Genomic DNA, 17,856 nt, shown 5'->3' with positions numbered 1-17,856 from the left:
CAAGCCCTTTGCCTTAGCGCAGCTTGGGGTGTGAGTCTACTTAGGGTGCTCGGGCACTTGGTATACGCAGCATAGGCCAGAAGAGACGGTACCAAGGCCCATCCTCTGGGGACGACATTTATGGGCCAAGATGAGAAACTAGTGAGAGAGGCAGAGGGAAAGTAGACAGAAAAGAGGGAGTAAAACGAGTGCAGAGCAGCACCCAGGCCAAAAAAAGAGAGGATTTTAGCAAGGGGTTTGTCAGCAATGCCACAGGCCACGGGTAACTTAAGCTGAAGTCTGGAGAGGGATCCTGGGGCAGACTTGACAAGCTGGACTGTTTTGTGCCTTTTGCCACCAGCAGAGTGATGGGGGATAAGAACCAGGAGAGTGAATGAAAATTGCAAGGTAGAGGCAAGGAATTTAGATTACACTCCTCAGAGGGAAAGGGAAGAGGAAGGATGCTGGCTTGGGGGAGACGTGGTTGACAGAGGGTAGTTTGTAGGGTGTGAGGCTTGAACACGTTCGTAGGAACAAGGGACCCATAAGCAGTAGAGTAGAAGTATCTGAAGACGACAAAAAAAAAGATGATTTTTGGATCAAAACCCTAGAGGAGGGAAGAGGGGTCATAGCTTGGGGAAAAGGGGGGGCACTTCTTTCTTTGGGGTGGGAGGGGAAAGTAGAGAAAAGCTTAGAGGTAGGAGCAATAATTCATAACCGGAATTCCTGGAGGTGTAAATCTAGGCTGTGTGTTCAGAATGAGGGCACTAGTGAGGAATAAGGATACACACGGTTACATTTTTGACACTTTGAAGGCCTCCTCCCCTATGCTAAGCATTGTTTAGTGCTCTTCAGGAATCACATTTTTAATCCTAAGGGGTAAATGTAGTTGCCATCCTCATTTTATAGCCCACAAAGAGACGTTTGTTGCCCCCAGTCATGCAATTAGAATGTAGAGCTGGGATTTGTCCCCAAGAAGTTTGAGTTCAGAATCTGATCTCTTAACGGCTTTTACCGGGTGATAAAAAGGCAGCAATCATAGCAATCTGCATTCCTACAGCACTTAAAAAAAACCTCCTCCCATTTTACAGGTGTGGAAACCAAGGTGGAATTTGCCCAAGTCGTCCATCATCTTGGTGGGGTTGGAGCTATGGCTGGACTAGGAGTCCCTTGATTTCCAGTTCTGTTCTTTCCCAAAGAATGACAGGCCACACATAGCTCCTGAGTAAACTGTGTCGCATTTCTGAGCAACCTCGTTCCCTCTCTCCCTCCTTCCATTCCGACACCCTCCCCCCCGCCCAACTCCCACCCTGGAGTGCCAGGAAGGTAAGGTACGTCCGGCACCTGCTCCCTCCTTCTGGCTGGAAACCTCGTCCCAGCCAGGTGCCACTGCCCCGCTCCAGCACAAGGGCCCCATGCAGGCAGGCAGCAGAGGAAGGCCACGTTTGTTTTGCTTTTATTGTTAAATAATATAAATCTCTTGGCTGCACCACCCGCCGGGACGTGAGTTGTGTGTCTTCCCGCACAGTCGCTAATGAGACAGTTAATCATTTGTTTATTCTGTATGAAGAGAGGTGGCGGCCGTATCTCTCAAACCAGACACGGGACTCGGGACCCTCGGGGAAGCTGTCCACGCCGGCCATGAGTCACGCATGGTCCCAGCACAGTCCTGCCCTGTAGGCCCCCGTACCTCCTTCCCCAAGGCACTGACCGGGATGCAGGCATCAGCCGATGATGATGATAATGATTACTGTTACTGCGCTGATTATTTTTAAAAAATACTCCCTTCCCTGCGAAGCAAAAAAGGAAAAAAAAATGTGATTTGCAAAGATGCTTTGTTGGGAGATAAGTAGGTTTCCTCTTGGGCATGGGTTTATCTCGCTTGTGCAGAGGTTCCTAGAGGTCGTGCAGCTCACGAGATAAAGCTCTGGGACCCTCCCTGGGGAAGGCCAGAGTCCGCGTTCAGCTGTTTTCCTAGTTCCAGGGTTAAAGAGGTGAAATCAGCTGTGTTCCTCCTGCAGGCTCCCTGGGGCTCAGGCCGCTTTTATTAGAGCAAATCAGACCTGTCCAGGTGCCTGGGATGGGGGAGGAGAGAGCCCGAAGGAGGTGAGGAGGGGGTTGGGGTGGGGGTGGTCGCTGGGTTGAGTGCTGTCTGTACCTGGCTTGCCAGAACCCAAGTATTGTCTTAAAGGGCTTCCATCTCATCTATTAGCATGCTGTTAGCATCCTCCTGCTATTTTCTTGGTGTTTGGATAAATCCTGTTGCCTGAAGCTTATATTTCAATTAACTGGGTCCAACTGTCTGAGTCCTGAGGCATAGGGACGGGCGGGGGGCGGCTGTGTTTTCTGCTGCGACATTGTATCATTGACGGTCTGTGTGTCTGTCTTGGGTCAGCCAGATCCTGGGAGCATCCCTGTGCGGGACACAATTACCCAGGGCAGGGCTGATGTTTTAGGAGTAGTTTGGACAGGCAGAACTGCTATTCTTTCAGACCCCTGGGGTAGGGAGCAAGCCTGCGCAGGTCCCGATGGAAACAGTGAAGCAAGTCGGAGGGGGCAGTGAAGTAGATTTGGCCCCTTCCCATAGCTGATTTCGGGCTTTCTCTCTGCTTCACTTGGGACTCTGTGTGAGGTCCTTCTACCTTCTGCTTTCCGCCCTAGATACAAGCTTCTTCGTCTCGGCCTTTCTCCTCCCTTTTTTCTTCCCCCAGATACCCCTTTTCAACTTCTGTATCTTTGACTGTTTCCTCCACCCAGATTTCTTTCTCTTTCCTTTTCTTACCGCTCTTTATCAAAACCCATCCTTTAAGGCTCAGTTCAAATGCTGCCGCCCTATTGTCCTCCCCAGGCAGGATTAACTTGCCTTCCGTGCTTCTGATCACTCAGATCTCACACCTCTCCCTTCTTCGGGTTAAGGCTAGCATCCGTCCTGCGTGTCCCGCCCTGTAACATCATACGATCCATATGGTTTTGTGTTTTTGAGTCTGTTCTGTTTTGGCTTTGTAGGGGGTTGGATGGTGATTCCCCCAAAAGATAGGGTACATTCTAATTCCTGGAATTTATGAACGTTACTTTATTGGGGAAAATGGCCATTGCAAATGTAATTAACTATCTTGAGATGAAGAGATCATCCTGGATTATTCAGGTGGGCCCTATGTCCACTGACAAGTGTCCTCTTAAGAGACGCCCAGGAGACTTGAAGGACAAAAGAGGTTATGTGAAGAAGGGGGCAGAGATTACAGGGATATAGTCACAAAGCAAGGAATCCAAGGAATTCTGGCAGCCATGAGGAGCTGGAAGAAGCAAGGAAGAATCCGCCCCGAGAGACCCAGAAGGAGTGGCTCTGTCGACACCTTGATTTCAGACTTCTGGCCTCTAGTACTGTAAGGAAGTAAATTTCTGTTTTTTCAAGCCATGCGGATTGTGGCAATTTGTTACAGAGCCCTCGGAAACTAATAACAGGCTGGTGGGCCTCCTCTGAAAGGGAAGATGGGACAGGTAGGAAGAATGGAAAAATATGGTGTGAGCTGCTGGTGGGAATGCAGGCTGGTGCAGCCACTCTGGAAAACAGTATGGAGGTTCCTCAAAAAGTTAAAAATAGAACTACCCTATGATCCAGCAATTGCACTACTAGGTATTTACCCAAAGGATACAAATATAGTGATCCGAAGGGGCACCTGCACCCTAATGTTCATAGCAGCAATGTCCACAATAGCCAAACTGTGGAAAGAGCTTAGATGTCCATTGCCAGATGAATGGATAAAGAAGGTGTGGCCTCTATGTACAATGGAATATTACTCAGCCATCAAAAAATGAAATCTTACCATTTGCAACCACACAGATGGAACTAGAGGGTATTATGCTAAGCAAAATAAGTCAATTAGAGAAAGACAACTATATGAGTTCACTCATATACGAGATTTAAGAAACAAAACAGGATCATAGGGGAAGAGAGGGGAAAAATAAAATGAAACGAAATCAGAGAGGGAAACAAACCTAAGAGGCTCTTAACTATAGGAAACAAACTGAGTGTTGCTGGAAGGAAGGTGGGGGGGGATGGGGTAACTGGGTGACAGGCATTAATGAGGGCACGTGATGTAATGAGCGCTGTATTGCAACTGATGAATCGCTGAACTCTACCTCTGGAAACTAATAATACACTATATGTTAATTAGTTGAATTTAAGCAAAATTTTAAAAAATTGACGTGTAAGGAATCTGGACCCTTCCTGCTAGACTGTTGCTTGTTACTTCCCTTGCTCCTTCTGCTTCTGTTCCATACACTCCAAGGCCTGTTCCTCCTGCACCAGGTGGTTCAGGATAGGACCTGGCCCCAGTTGGAGCATCACTACTGAGTAAATAATCATGATTATCATACCAATAAGAGCTACTGGCATTTATGGAGCCTCTACAGTTTACACAGTATTGTGCCTCACCTCATGTCATTCTGTCTATACAAAGCCTTGCAAGGCGGGCGTTGGGATCCCTAGTTACATGCAAAGAAGGAGAAGATTGAGGCATAAGGAGACTTGGGCATGACTGTGCAACTGGTGGGGTCGAACCAAGACTTCAAAAATCCTTGTCTTTTGGTTCCAAATCCCTTTCTTTTTAACTGTGTACTCCGTGTTCTTTGAGTATAAGATCCAGCAGGTCAAATGTGTTTTTATTCTTTCTGAGACAGGAATATCCTTTGCCTGAGGTAGGGATGCCTGCTTTCTCTTCTTTCCCCCAAGGTGTGCTCAGACTCCGCAGAACTGGGCAGTGGTGGAGGGGCAAATGGAAGCCCTGTTTATTCAAGGGTCTTTGTTTCAAAAGGGGGTCTCTGTGTGCGTGAGTCTTCTGTTATTGTTTGGGTAGGCTACTGGGGAAACTGTGTGTGTGTGTGTGTGTGTGTGTGTGTGTGTGTGTGTGTGCGCGCGCGCGCGCGCGTGCGCGCACGTGCATCCTGTGCTCTGCCAGCTCTTATCCCCCCCTGGTGGTCACTGGCGTAAACCCATCACCTGATCATCTAAAATCCCAACGGAAGGAAGATGACGAGGCCAGTGGGCCCAGGGAGAGTCACCGTATTGAGCATGTCCTGTGTTTGTACACTTTCTCCAGAAGAGTTTCAGTGGATGGTTCTGCTCCCCAACGGGGCACCTTCCCCCGGGGAAAGTCAGAGTGTTACATAAATGGAAAGTGTGCTTTGGAGTCTGACAGACAGTTTTGCATCTCAGCTCTGCTACTTAATTTCTCCATTGGTTTGAGTTATTTAACCTCGCCTGTCCACATCTGTAAAATGGGATAGTAACAGATACCCTATTCCCAGGGGTGTTAATAAGGCCACGTGAAATAATGAACTTAAATTTCCCGGTACATAGTAGATACTTAATCATCGTGTGTTTTCTTCTTCTTGACTAAGGATACTCTTTAAACATGACTAATTCTACTGTTAAAATGCTTTTGTTGTAAATCATACTTTTATCCAGGGAACACTGACTAGTTCTGTCACATTATTGTCTGCAAAACGGGAAGATGTCCTTTTTGCAAAAGGGAATCTGAAAATTTGAGAGGAGATGAAATATTCAGATTCCAGTCAAATCAGACTTAGGGCTTACATAGAAATAGCGTTGTTCATTTCCCCCTTTAATGGAAGGGGAAGTAAACTAATACTTATTGGGCCCCCTAATATAAGCCAGCTCCAATACTCAAATACCTTATTTAATTCTTACAGCATCCTGATGAAATTGGTAATATCATCCCCATTTTACAGATGAAGGTGTGCAGATGGGGGGTGAGGGGAGTGGATTCTACGTGCTGTAAGTTACACAGCAGAGAAACCACATTCCTACTCAGGCTGCCTGAATCCTGTGCCAGTACTCTGCCCCACCACACTGTTTCCCTGGGAGCCCTGGGGAAACACAGGTCATGAAGAAGGTGTGTAAGGATTAATCAAAAGGAGTGTCATTCCCATCCCCAGCTGCCAAAGAACACAATATGCAGGTCCAGAAAGCTGGTTTCCTCCCAGTCATTCGGCTCTAAGGGGTGGAGGAGTTTGCATAGAACCTGACCAGTAATACAATGCTGGACCCAAGAGGTTTCCTCTCTGTCCTACTGTTTATGGACCTGATGCCCATTATCATTTCGAGGAGTGCTTGAGAAAGGCTAGCCAAGAGAGTTAATATAGTACAGCTGGTTGTTTGAGTCAGTATAGTTAGAGTATGGATAGAAGAAATTACATCAGTTCTCCTTGAATTAAACCCTAGAGCTGTGTCTTGTTAACTAATTAACTAATGCTTCTGGTCATCTTGTTAGGCTTTGCAGAGCAGTGGAGGGACTTGTGGGGAAACGGGTTTACAAAGCAGAAAATTGCAAACTCACTGAGGAGGTTGAAGAACCACGTAAGAGACAGGACAACACTTGTCACATCACACATTGTTTTGTGTGCTGGTGGCGAGACTCGTGTCCTACTTTTTGATCTATCAGCTTTGCAACCGAGGAGAAGTCAGCTCTCTGGGACTCAGTCTGTGTAATAAAAAGGTCAGGCAAGATGATATCTAGGGTTTCTTTCAGATTATAAACATAGGTTGTTCTTTGAGTCTTGGTACAGCCACAGGCCAGGGAACTGAGGAGAGTCAGAGCCTGACCAGACGGAACAAGCCGAGTTTCAGCTGGGGGCAGCTCTCTATACATATGCAATGGGCCAGGAAATATTCCCAGGTGGGGCGAGTACTTCCGCTTTCTCCATGCACAGCACCTTGGGCACATCTTTATTACCAGGCTCTGGTGTTACTGAGCAGCGTGCCCCTCAAGACTGTGAGCTCCTTGATGGGAGAGACCAACTATCTCTCATGGTGATCAGGGACGGGTGGTGGAAAGAATGCAAATGCATCCGCCAAGCTCTTTTAGCTTCCTGTTTCTCTATAGATGTTCTTCATGCATCAGTTTTGTTTTTTTGGATCTCTCCTCAATGAGACAATGTTTCTAAAGCTCCTATTAGGAAAGGTAGGTGAGAGCAAGTTGATATGGTCGGCATAGGTGAACATTTGGGCATTGTGTCTGTGGTTCTGGTCAAAAAGCGTGCTCATCTTGAGCCCCTTGTCTGCTTGCGTGGCAAATGACGTGAGTGGGAGGTGAGGTCAGGAATGGTGTTCATGGGCTTACACCCTTGTCACTGTCCCTGTCCCCATGCTAGACTGTGGGCAGGCCCAGAAAGCTTGACTGTATGTGCACCTGCCTTTTCCAATAACCATCAGACACCCATCGTGTCCACCATCTTCCCCTCTCCTGAACCCTCTGGGTTCCCTCATAAGAGGCATTATTATTTCTAAACTCAGGGCAAATCCTGTTCTCTTCAGATTTGTGAGCTGATTCTCATTTAACTTCCTCCCTCTCCTTCCCAGAATTTGTTTTTATCTTGATATTAAGTCAATGAGTTGGAGGAGGAGCCTGGGGAAAGGAGAGCAAAGATACACATGCAAGATGAAGGGAGGCGGGGTTATGCCGTCCTGTCCATTGACCAGAATATGCTTAACCCTCTATGTGTCATCTGTAGTCTTCTCAACAGCCCCGTGAATGAAGTGTGATTCTTTAATTTTACTTATGCAGGCACTGAGGTTCAGGGCAGTAAATTAGTGTCCGTGATCACAGCTAGCGGAAGGCAGATCTGGGACGTGTGGCAGGATTGGATAACTCTAGACTCAGTGTATCTTTTCCACATAGTATTGTTATTTTCCCAAATACTTTCCATGGTCTTTCTGTCTTAGATATATTTCATACTGGTAACTAGAAGAGCCAATGATGGCATAGCATTTAGGTGCCTAGCCCAGGCAGGACCTGACATAAAGCAAGAACTTCGTAGATGTTACTTGATGTTATTATTTTCACATTCGATAGCTTGGGGGTTTCCACAATATCCTGGGATGTGAAAGGGGAAAACAAGCTTGGTTAATTGGAGACACAGTGCAGCATGTGAGTACTAGGATAAATACTACCGATCATTCATTAATTCCAGGCTTTACCTGGTCAAGAGCGAGTAGCTGCTCTGCTTATAGGTACTCAGCCTAGGTCGGGCTGGTGAAGATGTCTGTTCCAGCCTCCGACTTGTTTCTAAGTGATTATTCTTGCCATCACTTCTAGGCACCCACACAATGTTCTTATGGCGCATGACGTGGTTCAGCATTCCAGAATTCAGTTTGTGAGCTTTACTTTGAAAACTAGCATCATATGCCATTAAAGAATGGCATTGGGCCCGGGTGCCTGTGTCCACGGCTCTCTCCAAGCTCCTGGGAGGCGGAGGCAGATGGTGCCACACGGTCCCTCTCATTTCCACAGCCTGCCCAAGCTGAGAGACTGGACTACTGTGAAAAAGGAGATTGGCTTGGGAGTTAAGATAGCTGGTTTAAGTTCCAATAACTTGCTGTGTGGCCCCAGGCAAACCACCTAACCTTTCTGTTTCAATGTTCGCATTGGTAAAATTGGATTGCTGCACTCTGTCGTTCCTATTTCAGTGTGCTGCTGATTTTGTGTGAGTAAATGAGATAACAGATGCTAAAGCGGGATGTAAACGCATGCTATGATTATGCTGTTATTATTGCTGCTCAGTCTTTTAATCATACATTTTGACTGGATCGTTTTAATTCACCAAGGCACCCTAAGGCCTAATAACATATAATGCGGTTAGCAGGAAATCAAACAAACAGATAAATGCACTGGGGAGGAAAAAAAAAAAACTTTCCTGTGTTGCTCGCAAGTTCTGCTGTGGCTATATAACTCAGAGGGTGTCTCTAAGAAAAAGGAAGATAATGCCCAGGGAGTAATCAGCTCCTGTCTGGAGGGAGAGGAGATCTCCCTCTCTGGAGGGACAAAGAAGATCACATCTGGTCACCTTCACAGACGGGGATCTCTGCTCTGCTGTTGTGGGGCCTGAAATCTCACCATTAACCTGCTATTTTAGCTTTCTATTCCTTACCCTTCGCGGAATGGTTGCAGTCTCCCTTTCTGAGCTAAACGCATTTGCTATGGCCTGGGATTTGGAGATAGAATCTTTGGGTCTAAGTCCTTCTTTCTCTAGCTATAGAATCTTCATAAAGCAAGGAATTAAACCTTTTCTAGACTCAGTTTCTCCATCTGTAAAATAGGCTTAATAGTAGTAATACCTACCTCGTGGGATGATTGAGAAGATAGAATTTAAAAAGAGGCTTTTTAACATTATGCACACAGCAGTTGTCTTGATACTCTGCCGTGCTCTGGTTGAAATACTCCATGAGCAGGTCTCGTCTTTTCCCTGGTCTGTGCTTTGTGTGCTCTATCCCTTCACCAGATACTCTTCTCCTCCAGCTCCTCCTGTGAAAATGTTCAGATATCAGGTCAAACACCACTTTCTCTGACCACCCCAATCATAAATGGTATTTTTTTTTCTTTCCAGAATTCCTAGAGAATCTGTTGTCCTTACTGTGCATCTGATTGTCCCCTTGCACTGTGGTAGTGCAATTATTTTAGTGCATTTCTACTTTCTTTAATAGGTTACAAGATCCTGGAAGACAGGATCATAGCTTACACACAGTAGATGCCCAGTACCCATTTGAATGAATGTGTAGGAGGGATGTTATCCACGCTCATTCCCTTAGGTCTTCATTAAAATACGAGTATTACTGGGGAAGGTGACCCAGTAGGTCATGAGTACATTAAGGATGAGTAAAGAGCACTGGGCTCCAGTGGCCAAATGGGGTGGGAGAGCAAAGCTGGAGAGAACAAGTTGCATAAGAAAGTGGGAGCTGCTGAAGACACATTTCACCATTATTTCAGTTTTTCCCAGCTCCTTTTGGTCTTGGAGATGCTATGGAACCAGCATATTAACTTGGAAAGATACTTTATGAGCTCTAAACAGGAACAAGAGTGAAGAAATCAAAGCACAGGAAAATGTGCAATATCTAGGCCCACCAGAAGGTGGCGCACCATCACTAATTCCACAGTCTGGCCGCTTTGCTCCAGGGGATCCCCCAAACTGAGGTGGTTTTTCTGATGGGTGGGTAGTTCTCCTCTGCATTTTATGTGGTTCAGTGCTGCCTCTTCCTTACCTCCTCCGTCTCCATCCATTCTACTTCTTCAGGGTGTAAAAAGTCTGAAGGCTAGAGAGGGCTTCCCATTGGACTTTGACCTTTGGGAAGGTTTCTGCTGTTACAGGTGCTTCTGCTTTTTCTCAACTCCTGCCAAGGTGCAGAACCAAACTCTGATCTTACCCTCTGCATTTGAATCTTCTTAGAGGGTCAGCACTGAGTGCCTTTTTGGACAAAGGTGGTGAAAGGAGAAGAATCACTTCCCTTTGCATACCTTCCTTCCTCACTCCCAGGGCACCCCCACCCCCCATGCTGCTAAGTGTTTCAGATTTCTTATCTGAATGGAAAAGCACCTCTCTGTTTCTTCCCCAATTACATGCCTATACTATGTCTTATTTCTTTTATAGTAATATCATATTTATTATCTCCTTGTATTTTCACAAGATGTGGCATGGGTATTTTTCTCCATTTTTAAAATCATAGTAATAACTTTAATTTTTATAATTATATGCAGTTACCAAAGCCATTTTGCACACACCGTTTAATAGCTATGAGACATTGTGGAGCATAGGTGTTAATATCCCCATTGTACAGAGGAGAATACTCACATACAGGAAGAGTAAGTGATTTTCCCAGAAGATATAAGAAATACGAGAACATATTCATCAAACTCCTCATTTATTCTATAATTCTGTTTCTTACTGTGGATGAGGCAAGTGAGGCCCAAAAAGGAATATATGAGGTACTTCAAAGGTCCTACAGTCAGTAATGGTAGAAATGCCCCCAACCCCAGAATGGTAGAAATGGGGCTGGAATGAACCTCTGACTCTTAGTTCAGTGCTCTTTTTATTCCCCTAAAGAGTCCTTCTCCATAATCAAATGAACCATTGGCTATGTCTCCAACCAATCAATTTACCATCTAGCCTTTCGAAATTCCTGGGTGTGCAGCAGTCAACATCTTGGCAGAAGTCCTCAGAGGTGAATACCTGAGGCCTTCTGGAAGGAGCATCAGAAATATTTTTTAAGCTAAAAATGGATAAAAACAAAGGCTTTAATGAAGTCCATCGATGTGTTAAAAAATGACTGTGTTTGGGTGATGGGATTGTGGGCAATTTAATTTTTCTGTGTTTCCGTATTTTCAAAATTTTCTTCAGTGAGATTCGATTACTTTTATAATGGAAAGCAAACACTGAGAGGTAGAAGAAGAAAGGATCTTTGGCACAGGTGTTGCATGTATTTCCGTGGTGTGTGGTGTATGTGGTGCATTGTGTTGCAGGAGACTGTGGTTGGGGGAGGCAACAAGTACCCTCTGGTCCTCCCTACCGGGGCATTTTGTGCCTCTCTGGTTCATGCCCCTCTACTTCTCCCCAGAAGCCCCTCGGCAGGTTTCGTCAGGCTTCACTCACACCTTGCTCTCTCCCTCCTCCCTGGTCAACTCCACAAAGCCATAGTACACCATGGCGTAGACAGCGGCAGGTGGGAAGGGGCCCCTAGCAGCAGGGCGGGGGCGGAGGGGGGAGGGGAGGGGACGGGACCAAAGCCCTGTGCTGTCTCTTCACTCTGCCTGCTGTGGACTTATGCAACACATTCCCAGGACTTCATTTTCCAGTAGATTGAAAGCAAAGCCACTGTTGATTTTCTCCAAAAAGATCTATTTGGAAGTGCAATTGCCTGGAATTACACGGTGGCGCGAGAGGCCAGACCTTGCTGTAAATAACTTTTCTCTCAACCACACAGGGGCCTGGCTGGCAGCAGAGTCCATGCTTCAGGTGATGGTGCTTGATGCGGAGTGTGTGTGTGTATGTGTGAGAGAGACAGGTGTGCAAGGTCTTGGGACCTTCACTCACCTGCTGCCACTTCTTCCAGCTCTGAAGTTCTGCATCTGAAGGAGCCGTGAGCTCTTTCATGGGCTGGCTTATAGGTTTAAATGCTTTCTCCCTGGTTATGTCTCCCACCCTGACATCCAGGGGTCCTGCGGCTCTGTGAGGTGGAGAGACTTGTGCCAACAGTGTGGGGTGGCACAAAGAACAACCTTGAGAGGTGGGCACACCTGGGTTCTCGTTCTAGAGGTGCCGATTACAGTGTCTGGGACTTCAGAAAACTACGTCTCTCCCTGGCCTTTCTTGATCCATTAAAACAAAACCAAACCGTCGGTGGGTGTGGGGTTGAGAGTATCCAACGTTTCAGTACTGTGAGGATTAAAGGGAGTGACACTGAAGAAACCACACTGCATAGTGTCTGTCACTTGAACCGTGTTCTGTGAAGTTAGTTCCATCTTGTGCCCTGGGTTGCCTCCCACAACAGCCTGAGATGAGAAACAGGATCCGTGGGCTTGGAACCAGGCTGGCGCGCGCCCAAGTTGTGAGCCAGGCAAGGTTTGGGATGTTTTACCCCTTCCTTCCATGCTCTCTTCCCCTACATAACCATCCATCGCTCACACACACGATTCTCCCCTGCCAAAATGAGACTGGAAGGAACGAACACTGTGGCAGATGGGACTTCATGCATGTCTTCTCCAGGTGGGCATTTGTGTCGTAAGTGTCCTGCCTGGGCAAGGAGAAGGCTGTCCTTAAGCCAAAATCCCAGCACTTTGGGCAGGGTAGCCTCCAGATAGGGGAGCTGGCTTTAGATTAGAAAGTCTTACCACTTACTCTGGCTATTCTTATTTTTTTTTAAAGATTTTATTTATTTATTAGAGAGAGAAAGAGAGATCATGAGCAAGGGGGAAGAATAGAAGAAGAAGCAGACTTCCCGCTGAGTAAGGAGCTCGATGCGGGGCTCGATCCCAGAACCCCGGGATCAGGACCTGAGCCGAAGGCAGACGCTTAACTGTCTGAGCCACCCAGGTGTCCCTCCTCAGGCTATTCTTAAGACCAGCCTTACCTTGCAGCCATCAGAATGAGACTGTACATTAGCTCAACAGGACACTTTTCTCTAAACTCATGTGGTATTGTCCTTTTCACATATCTTCATCGAGTCTGGAAAACAGTGGAGTCTACCAAACTATGGACTGCATCCTAAAAGACTTCCAGATGACTCTGGAGAGGGCATCGAGCTGCCCACCCTACATGTATTGAGATCCTCCTCCATGGTATAATAAAAGCAGCCAATGTTTATGAAATATTTTCCAAGTTCTTATGTACATTATCTCATGTAATCATCACTACTTCTGGTGATGTAGTTACTATTATTATGATGCCATTATTAACGCATAGTGGTTAAAGGAAAAGAAGCTAGAGCCAGATTACCTGGTTCAAATCTCAGCTCACTAGTCACTAGCAGTGTGAACTCGGGCAAACTAATTCTCTGTGCTTCTCTTCTTATATTTAAAAAAGAAATATTGTGGTTCTAGTTCATAGGGCCGTTGGGATCAGTTCCAATTATCAAGTAATCCAGTACATGTATAGAGTTTAGAAGAGTGCTCCGCTCTTATTATTCCCATTTAACATCGGAGAACACTGAGGAGGAGAGGAAAGGAGGTGATTTTTCCCAACAGCACCCGGCTGGTGACAGATCAAGGTCAAGAATCTGTGCCTTATGCCTCCCAGCCTCGTACTTTTTTCTTGCTCTGAGGAAAATATGCAGAATCTTTTATATCGCCTACATTATCATCTCCCATGACAGCTGTCAGTCATAAATAACAGTGTTTCAGAATGGCTGAAAACCTTGGTGAGAACAGTTGAGGAGCTGAGAGCTTGTTTAATTAAACTCTAGTCCCCAAAAGCATGTAAAAAAAAAAGTTCCCTTATTAATCGGGGTCAATCTATATGCACCCCCACCCCAGCTTTGTGGCTGAAGTGGCAGTTCGCGGACTTTCTCCTGAGTGGCCCTGGAGCCCACCCTCGGGTTAGCACCGTGTCCAGCAGAGGCTGCCACTAGGCCGGGTCCGGAGAGGCTTTGCTCCTAGGCGCAAGCTCTAAAGAAAAGAGCCAACTTGCATGGTGAGCGTAGGTCAAGCTCTGAGTTTCCATTAGGAAAAAAAGATGAATGCGTACTTCACAGAATATGGTAACCGACCACTGATGGCCTCAGGATAGAACATGGAGTGGAAGCATTTTCTAAAGAGTGTTTCTCTTTCCTAGAGTGACCTATAACAAACCTTCAGCAGGCCAAGTCCACTAAGGCTCTACGTGTCCCAGATGAAGAGAGCGGGTCAGGTGGGGAGGGTGTTACCACGGAGTCCTCTTTTGCCCTCCCCCCATTTCCCTGGACCTCCCCTGAAAAACGCCTGCATTTCAACCTTAGGGATTTATTCTTTGGGGCATTGTTGACGTTTTCCCCCCCCCCCCATGGTTATTCAATTAAATTGCCCCAAGAGGGCAATATGTTACACTATATCATTTAGTATCTTATATGGAAGTCTCTTCCTCCCTGTTTGGATGCAGCAAACAGCTAAATACTTTAAGCCAGTTCAGAACTGGAATATAGGTAAGGTGCCTTGGGAGGAGAGAGGGCGGACAATCTTTGCTCATTCATCATTGTGCCAAGGGCCAGCCTACTTTGTGCCTTTTTGCTTAGCAGAGAGCTAAGAAAAAGTTTTGGTTGAGGTCAAGTCAGAGAGCCATGATCCAGCATAAGGAAGCATCCCACTCAACCAAGATATTTAAGAGTTTTCCGCCCTCCTTGCCTTCCTCCAGCATAATGTTATGGGTTGACGGTGTCCTCCCCGAGGGTGTCGAAGTGCTAACCTCTAGTGCCTGTGGAGGTGACCTTCTGTGGTAGTAGGGTCTTTGCAGTGATCGAGTTAGGATGAAGTCACGAGGGTGGGTCCTAATCCAGTACGACCGGTGACCTCATACAAAGGGCACGTGTGGGTACAGAGACAGACATGCACAACAGGGAGAACACCACGTGAGGCTGAGGCAGAGATGGGGTGATGCATCTGCTGGCCAGGAGTGCTGATTGCCCGGAAACCACCAGACATCAGGAGAGAGGCATAGAACACATTCTCCCTTGTAGCCCTCAGAAGGAAGAAACTAACTCTGGCAACGCCTTTATCATAGACTTCTAGCTTCCAGAACTGTGAGACAATAAATTTCTGTTGTTTAAACTGCCTCGTAGGTGAGAGTTTGCTATGGTAGCCTTGGCTCACTAATGCACGACTAAGCCAACATAGCTGAGAGTTTGTCCTTGCTTCTTCCGGTAAATATTTAGTGATTACCTGTTGTGTGCTAGTATAATGCCAAGTCCTGGAAATAGTATCTTGGATAAGATCTTTGTTTTTAAGAAATTCATAGACTAGGAGGGATGGAGGTAAATAGATAGGCTGATCTTAGCAGTAGAACGAGTATGTAACGACTCTTCTTCCCTCTAGACCGTTGGCTCACAACCATACCCGTACATTAGAATCTCTTGGGAGCTCAAGCAAATACCTAGGTCCAGGCTTCACTCCCAGACAGTTGGATCTAACTGGCCTTGGGCTGGGAACACAAGGCATCAGTATTTTGTACATCTTCCTAAGTAATTCCAAAGACGGCCGTTGTTGAGAACCACTGTCCTAAAATATACACATTATTAAGGGTCCCATTTCCAGACCCATTAAATTTTATTTTTTAAAAGCTTCCCAAGTGGTTCTAATGTGTAGCCTGGTCTCAGAACCACTCTCTCCTGGGAGGGTGGAATTGTGTCTGTCTTATTTAATGTCATTTCCTCTCCACAGTGTCTGGTTCGGAGAAAGCAATCAATAAGCAATTGTTGAGTTAGGATCTGTGTTGAGAAAGTATAAGGTACATAGAAGATGTACCGTACTCACTGCAGTTGTGGGAGAACTGAGACCCAAAAGACAAGTCCATTTAGTCAGGCATGGAGGGAAAAGAAGAGTGTTTGTGACGGAGGGAACGGTGTGTATATACAAGCAGCCCATGGCTCAGCCTGGCGGGAGCATCCCCTGTGGCTATGGTGATAGGTGAGACCAGAAACATAAGCAAGATCATGAAGAGACCTGTAAGCCCTGATCAGGATTTGGGGTTCTGCCACAGGCTTATTTGGGTGGCCTTGAGGGCGTAGCCATGGGCTCTCAAGGTGGACATTTGATATCTTGGCTCTGGTACTCGCATAGGTCCAGGTGTGGACTTAGAATCTCGCACTTTTTTCTCATTGAAGACAGAAGTCCGGGGAGGGTGCAGTGTCTTGGAGCCCAAGCCTGCAGGCCCACCTCATGAGAGTGCCATCACCAGCTTCCCATAGAGACCAGCCAGTGAGGTAACTGCACCACACTCCCGGACTGCGACCCGCCGCCACCACCATTTAGGAGGGAGAAGTTCCCCACATTCTTCCACATCTTGAGTGGACCTTGGGACGGCTTTCACATCCTTCCGGATGTTCCCTGGACTCTGATTTTACCTGGATGACCATGGGGGCTGGGGGCTGGGGGCAAGGAGGAGGCTCAGTGTGATTTCCCTCAGCCACCCCTGCCCCCTGAGGAGGGCCCCTCACAGGGCCGGCTTGACCCCTGAGGAAGGGACCCGACCTGTGATCCTGGACGTTGGTCCCCTGTGCACGGCCTCCCCTGGCTGTTTGCTTGTCCGAGCCGAGCTGTTGCCAGTTCTGGAACTCTCTGCGGATTTCATTAACGGACTGCCTGCTCCACTCTGAGTCCTTAATGAAGATGTTAAATAAAATTTGACATTATTATTGCCATTTATACAGCACTTCATATTTACCAAGTGCCTTCAGAACATTTTTATTCTTTTCCAAGCCATAGCCCCACGAAGCCAATGAGGACCGCTGTCCCCATTCTGCAGAGAAGGCTCTTGGGGGTTCATTGATGTGTTGAGAGCCCTGCAGCCAGTCACCCCCTCTCCCCAGGGGGGGATTATTCTCCCTCCTTCTGTGCAAAACCCAACTCCTGGAGCAGCGCCAGCCCCTCAAGGCCTGCATGACCCCCCACGTGCTCCCTCCATCTCCCAGGCTTCGCTCGCTGCATATCAGTCCTCGTCTGTCTTATAGTTTCATGTTTTTAGTTCAGGAAAGGTTTGCTCTTCTCTTCGTCGATTTGAATGAATTTGCAAGTACAATTTCATGATGGGCATCAAATGTCTGGCTGACCATTCACAGGCGCAGCATTCGCAGGGCCTCTGCCGTCTGTCCTGCCTCCTCTCGGAGGCCTGTCAGCAGCGCTGCCGATGTGTCTGGCACGGGCTGTCCTTTGTAAACATCGCGGGGCAAACAGCACTGTTGTCTTTCTGCGTGTGACAACCTCCCCCCCCCTCCCGACTTACCGAAGGAGACCTCCAGTCAGACACTCCTGGTGACAGCACTGCTGTAAGAGTGGGAGCGAAAATAAACCTCTTAAGAAAGGCACAGAAAGCCGCTCAGGTGCGCTTCCCTGAGGCCCGTCAGAGGCGCAGAAAGGCCTATTAATAGGTTTGCTGGGTTCTCTCGCCTGGGTTCGGTGTTAAATGCGGACGTTAATGAAAATGCGTGTGTGCAAAGAGTTTTCTGTTTTAATGACTCAAGCATTTGGGGAAGGACTCTTTACACTATTTATGACTTCACACTTTTAAAATCTACGTTACTAATTTTCTCTCTCTGTGGTGGTGTTCTGTCCTCATGTTGCCTTCTCTGGGCATGCCCCAGTTTCTGTCTCCTTCTTTGTCTGGCTGACTTTCCCTTCCCTTTTACCAGCTCTCTCATTTTCATTCATCTTCTTCCTTCTTCTGCCACACGACACGTCCTCACCCTCTCGTTCTGCTCCCCATCTCAGCCCCTGGAAGGGCTTCTGCTGTTTCAGACTGGGCCATGCTACAGGGGCCTGCCCCTCCTCTCCAGCCCCGCAGGATTCCTTCCTGTGAGTGCCTGGGGGAGGGTTTGCCATGCGGTGTGGGGCTGATGGTGAAAAG

At 47.1% G+C, this 17,856-nt stretch overlaps 1 protein-coding gene across 12 annotated transcripts in view; it reads left to right on the top strand.

The window, feature by feature from the left end:
• Positions 1–17,856, top strand: part of NRXN3 (neurexin 3) — a 1,447,961-nt gene that overhangs the window by 185,663 nt on the left and 1,244,442 nt on the right. The window contains exon 3 of one of the 12 annotated variants that reach the window (XM_057318694.1): positions 13,470–13,494. The exons of the other annotated variants lie outside the window; for them this stretch is intronic. Within the exon in view, the coding sequence (XP_057174677.1) occupies positions 13,470–13,494 (25 nt within the window). The remainder of the gene's footprint in view (positions 1–13,469; positions 13,495–17,856) is intronic. 12 annotated transcript variants of the gene reach the window in all.

Source organism: Ursus arctos, unplaced genomic scaffold (assembly GCF_023065955.2).
Source record: "Ursus arctos isolate Adak ecotype North America unplaced genomic scaffold, UrsArc2.0 scaffold_25, whole genome shotgun sequence".
In the NCBI taxonomy this organism is placed as follows: domain Eukaryota; kingdom Metazoa; phylum Chordata; class Mammalia; order Carnivora; family Ursidae; genus Ursus; species Ursus arctos.
Note: the sequence above shows the minus strand (reverse complement) of the source record. Positions and strands in the feature narration are given on the sequence as shown.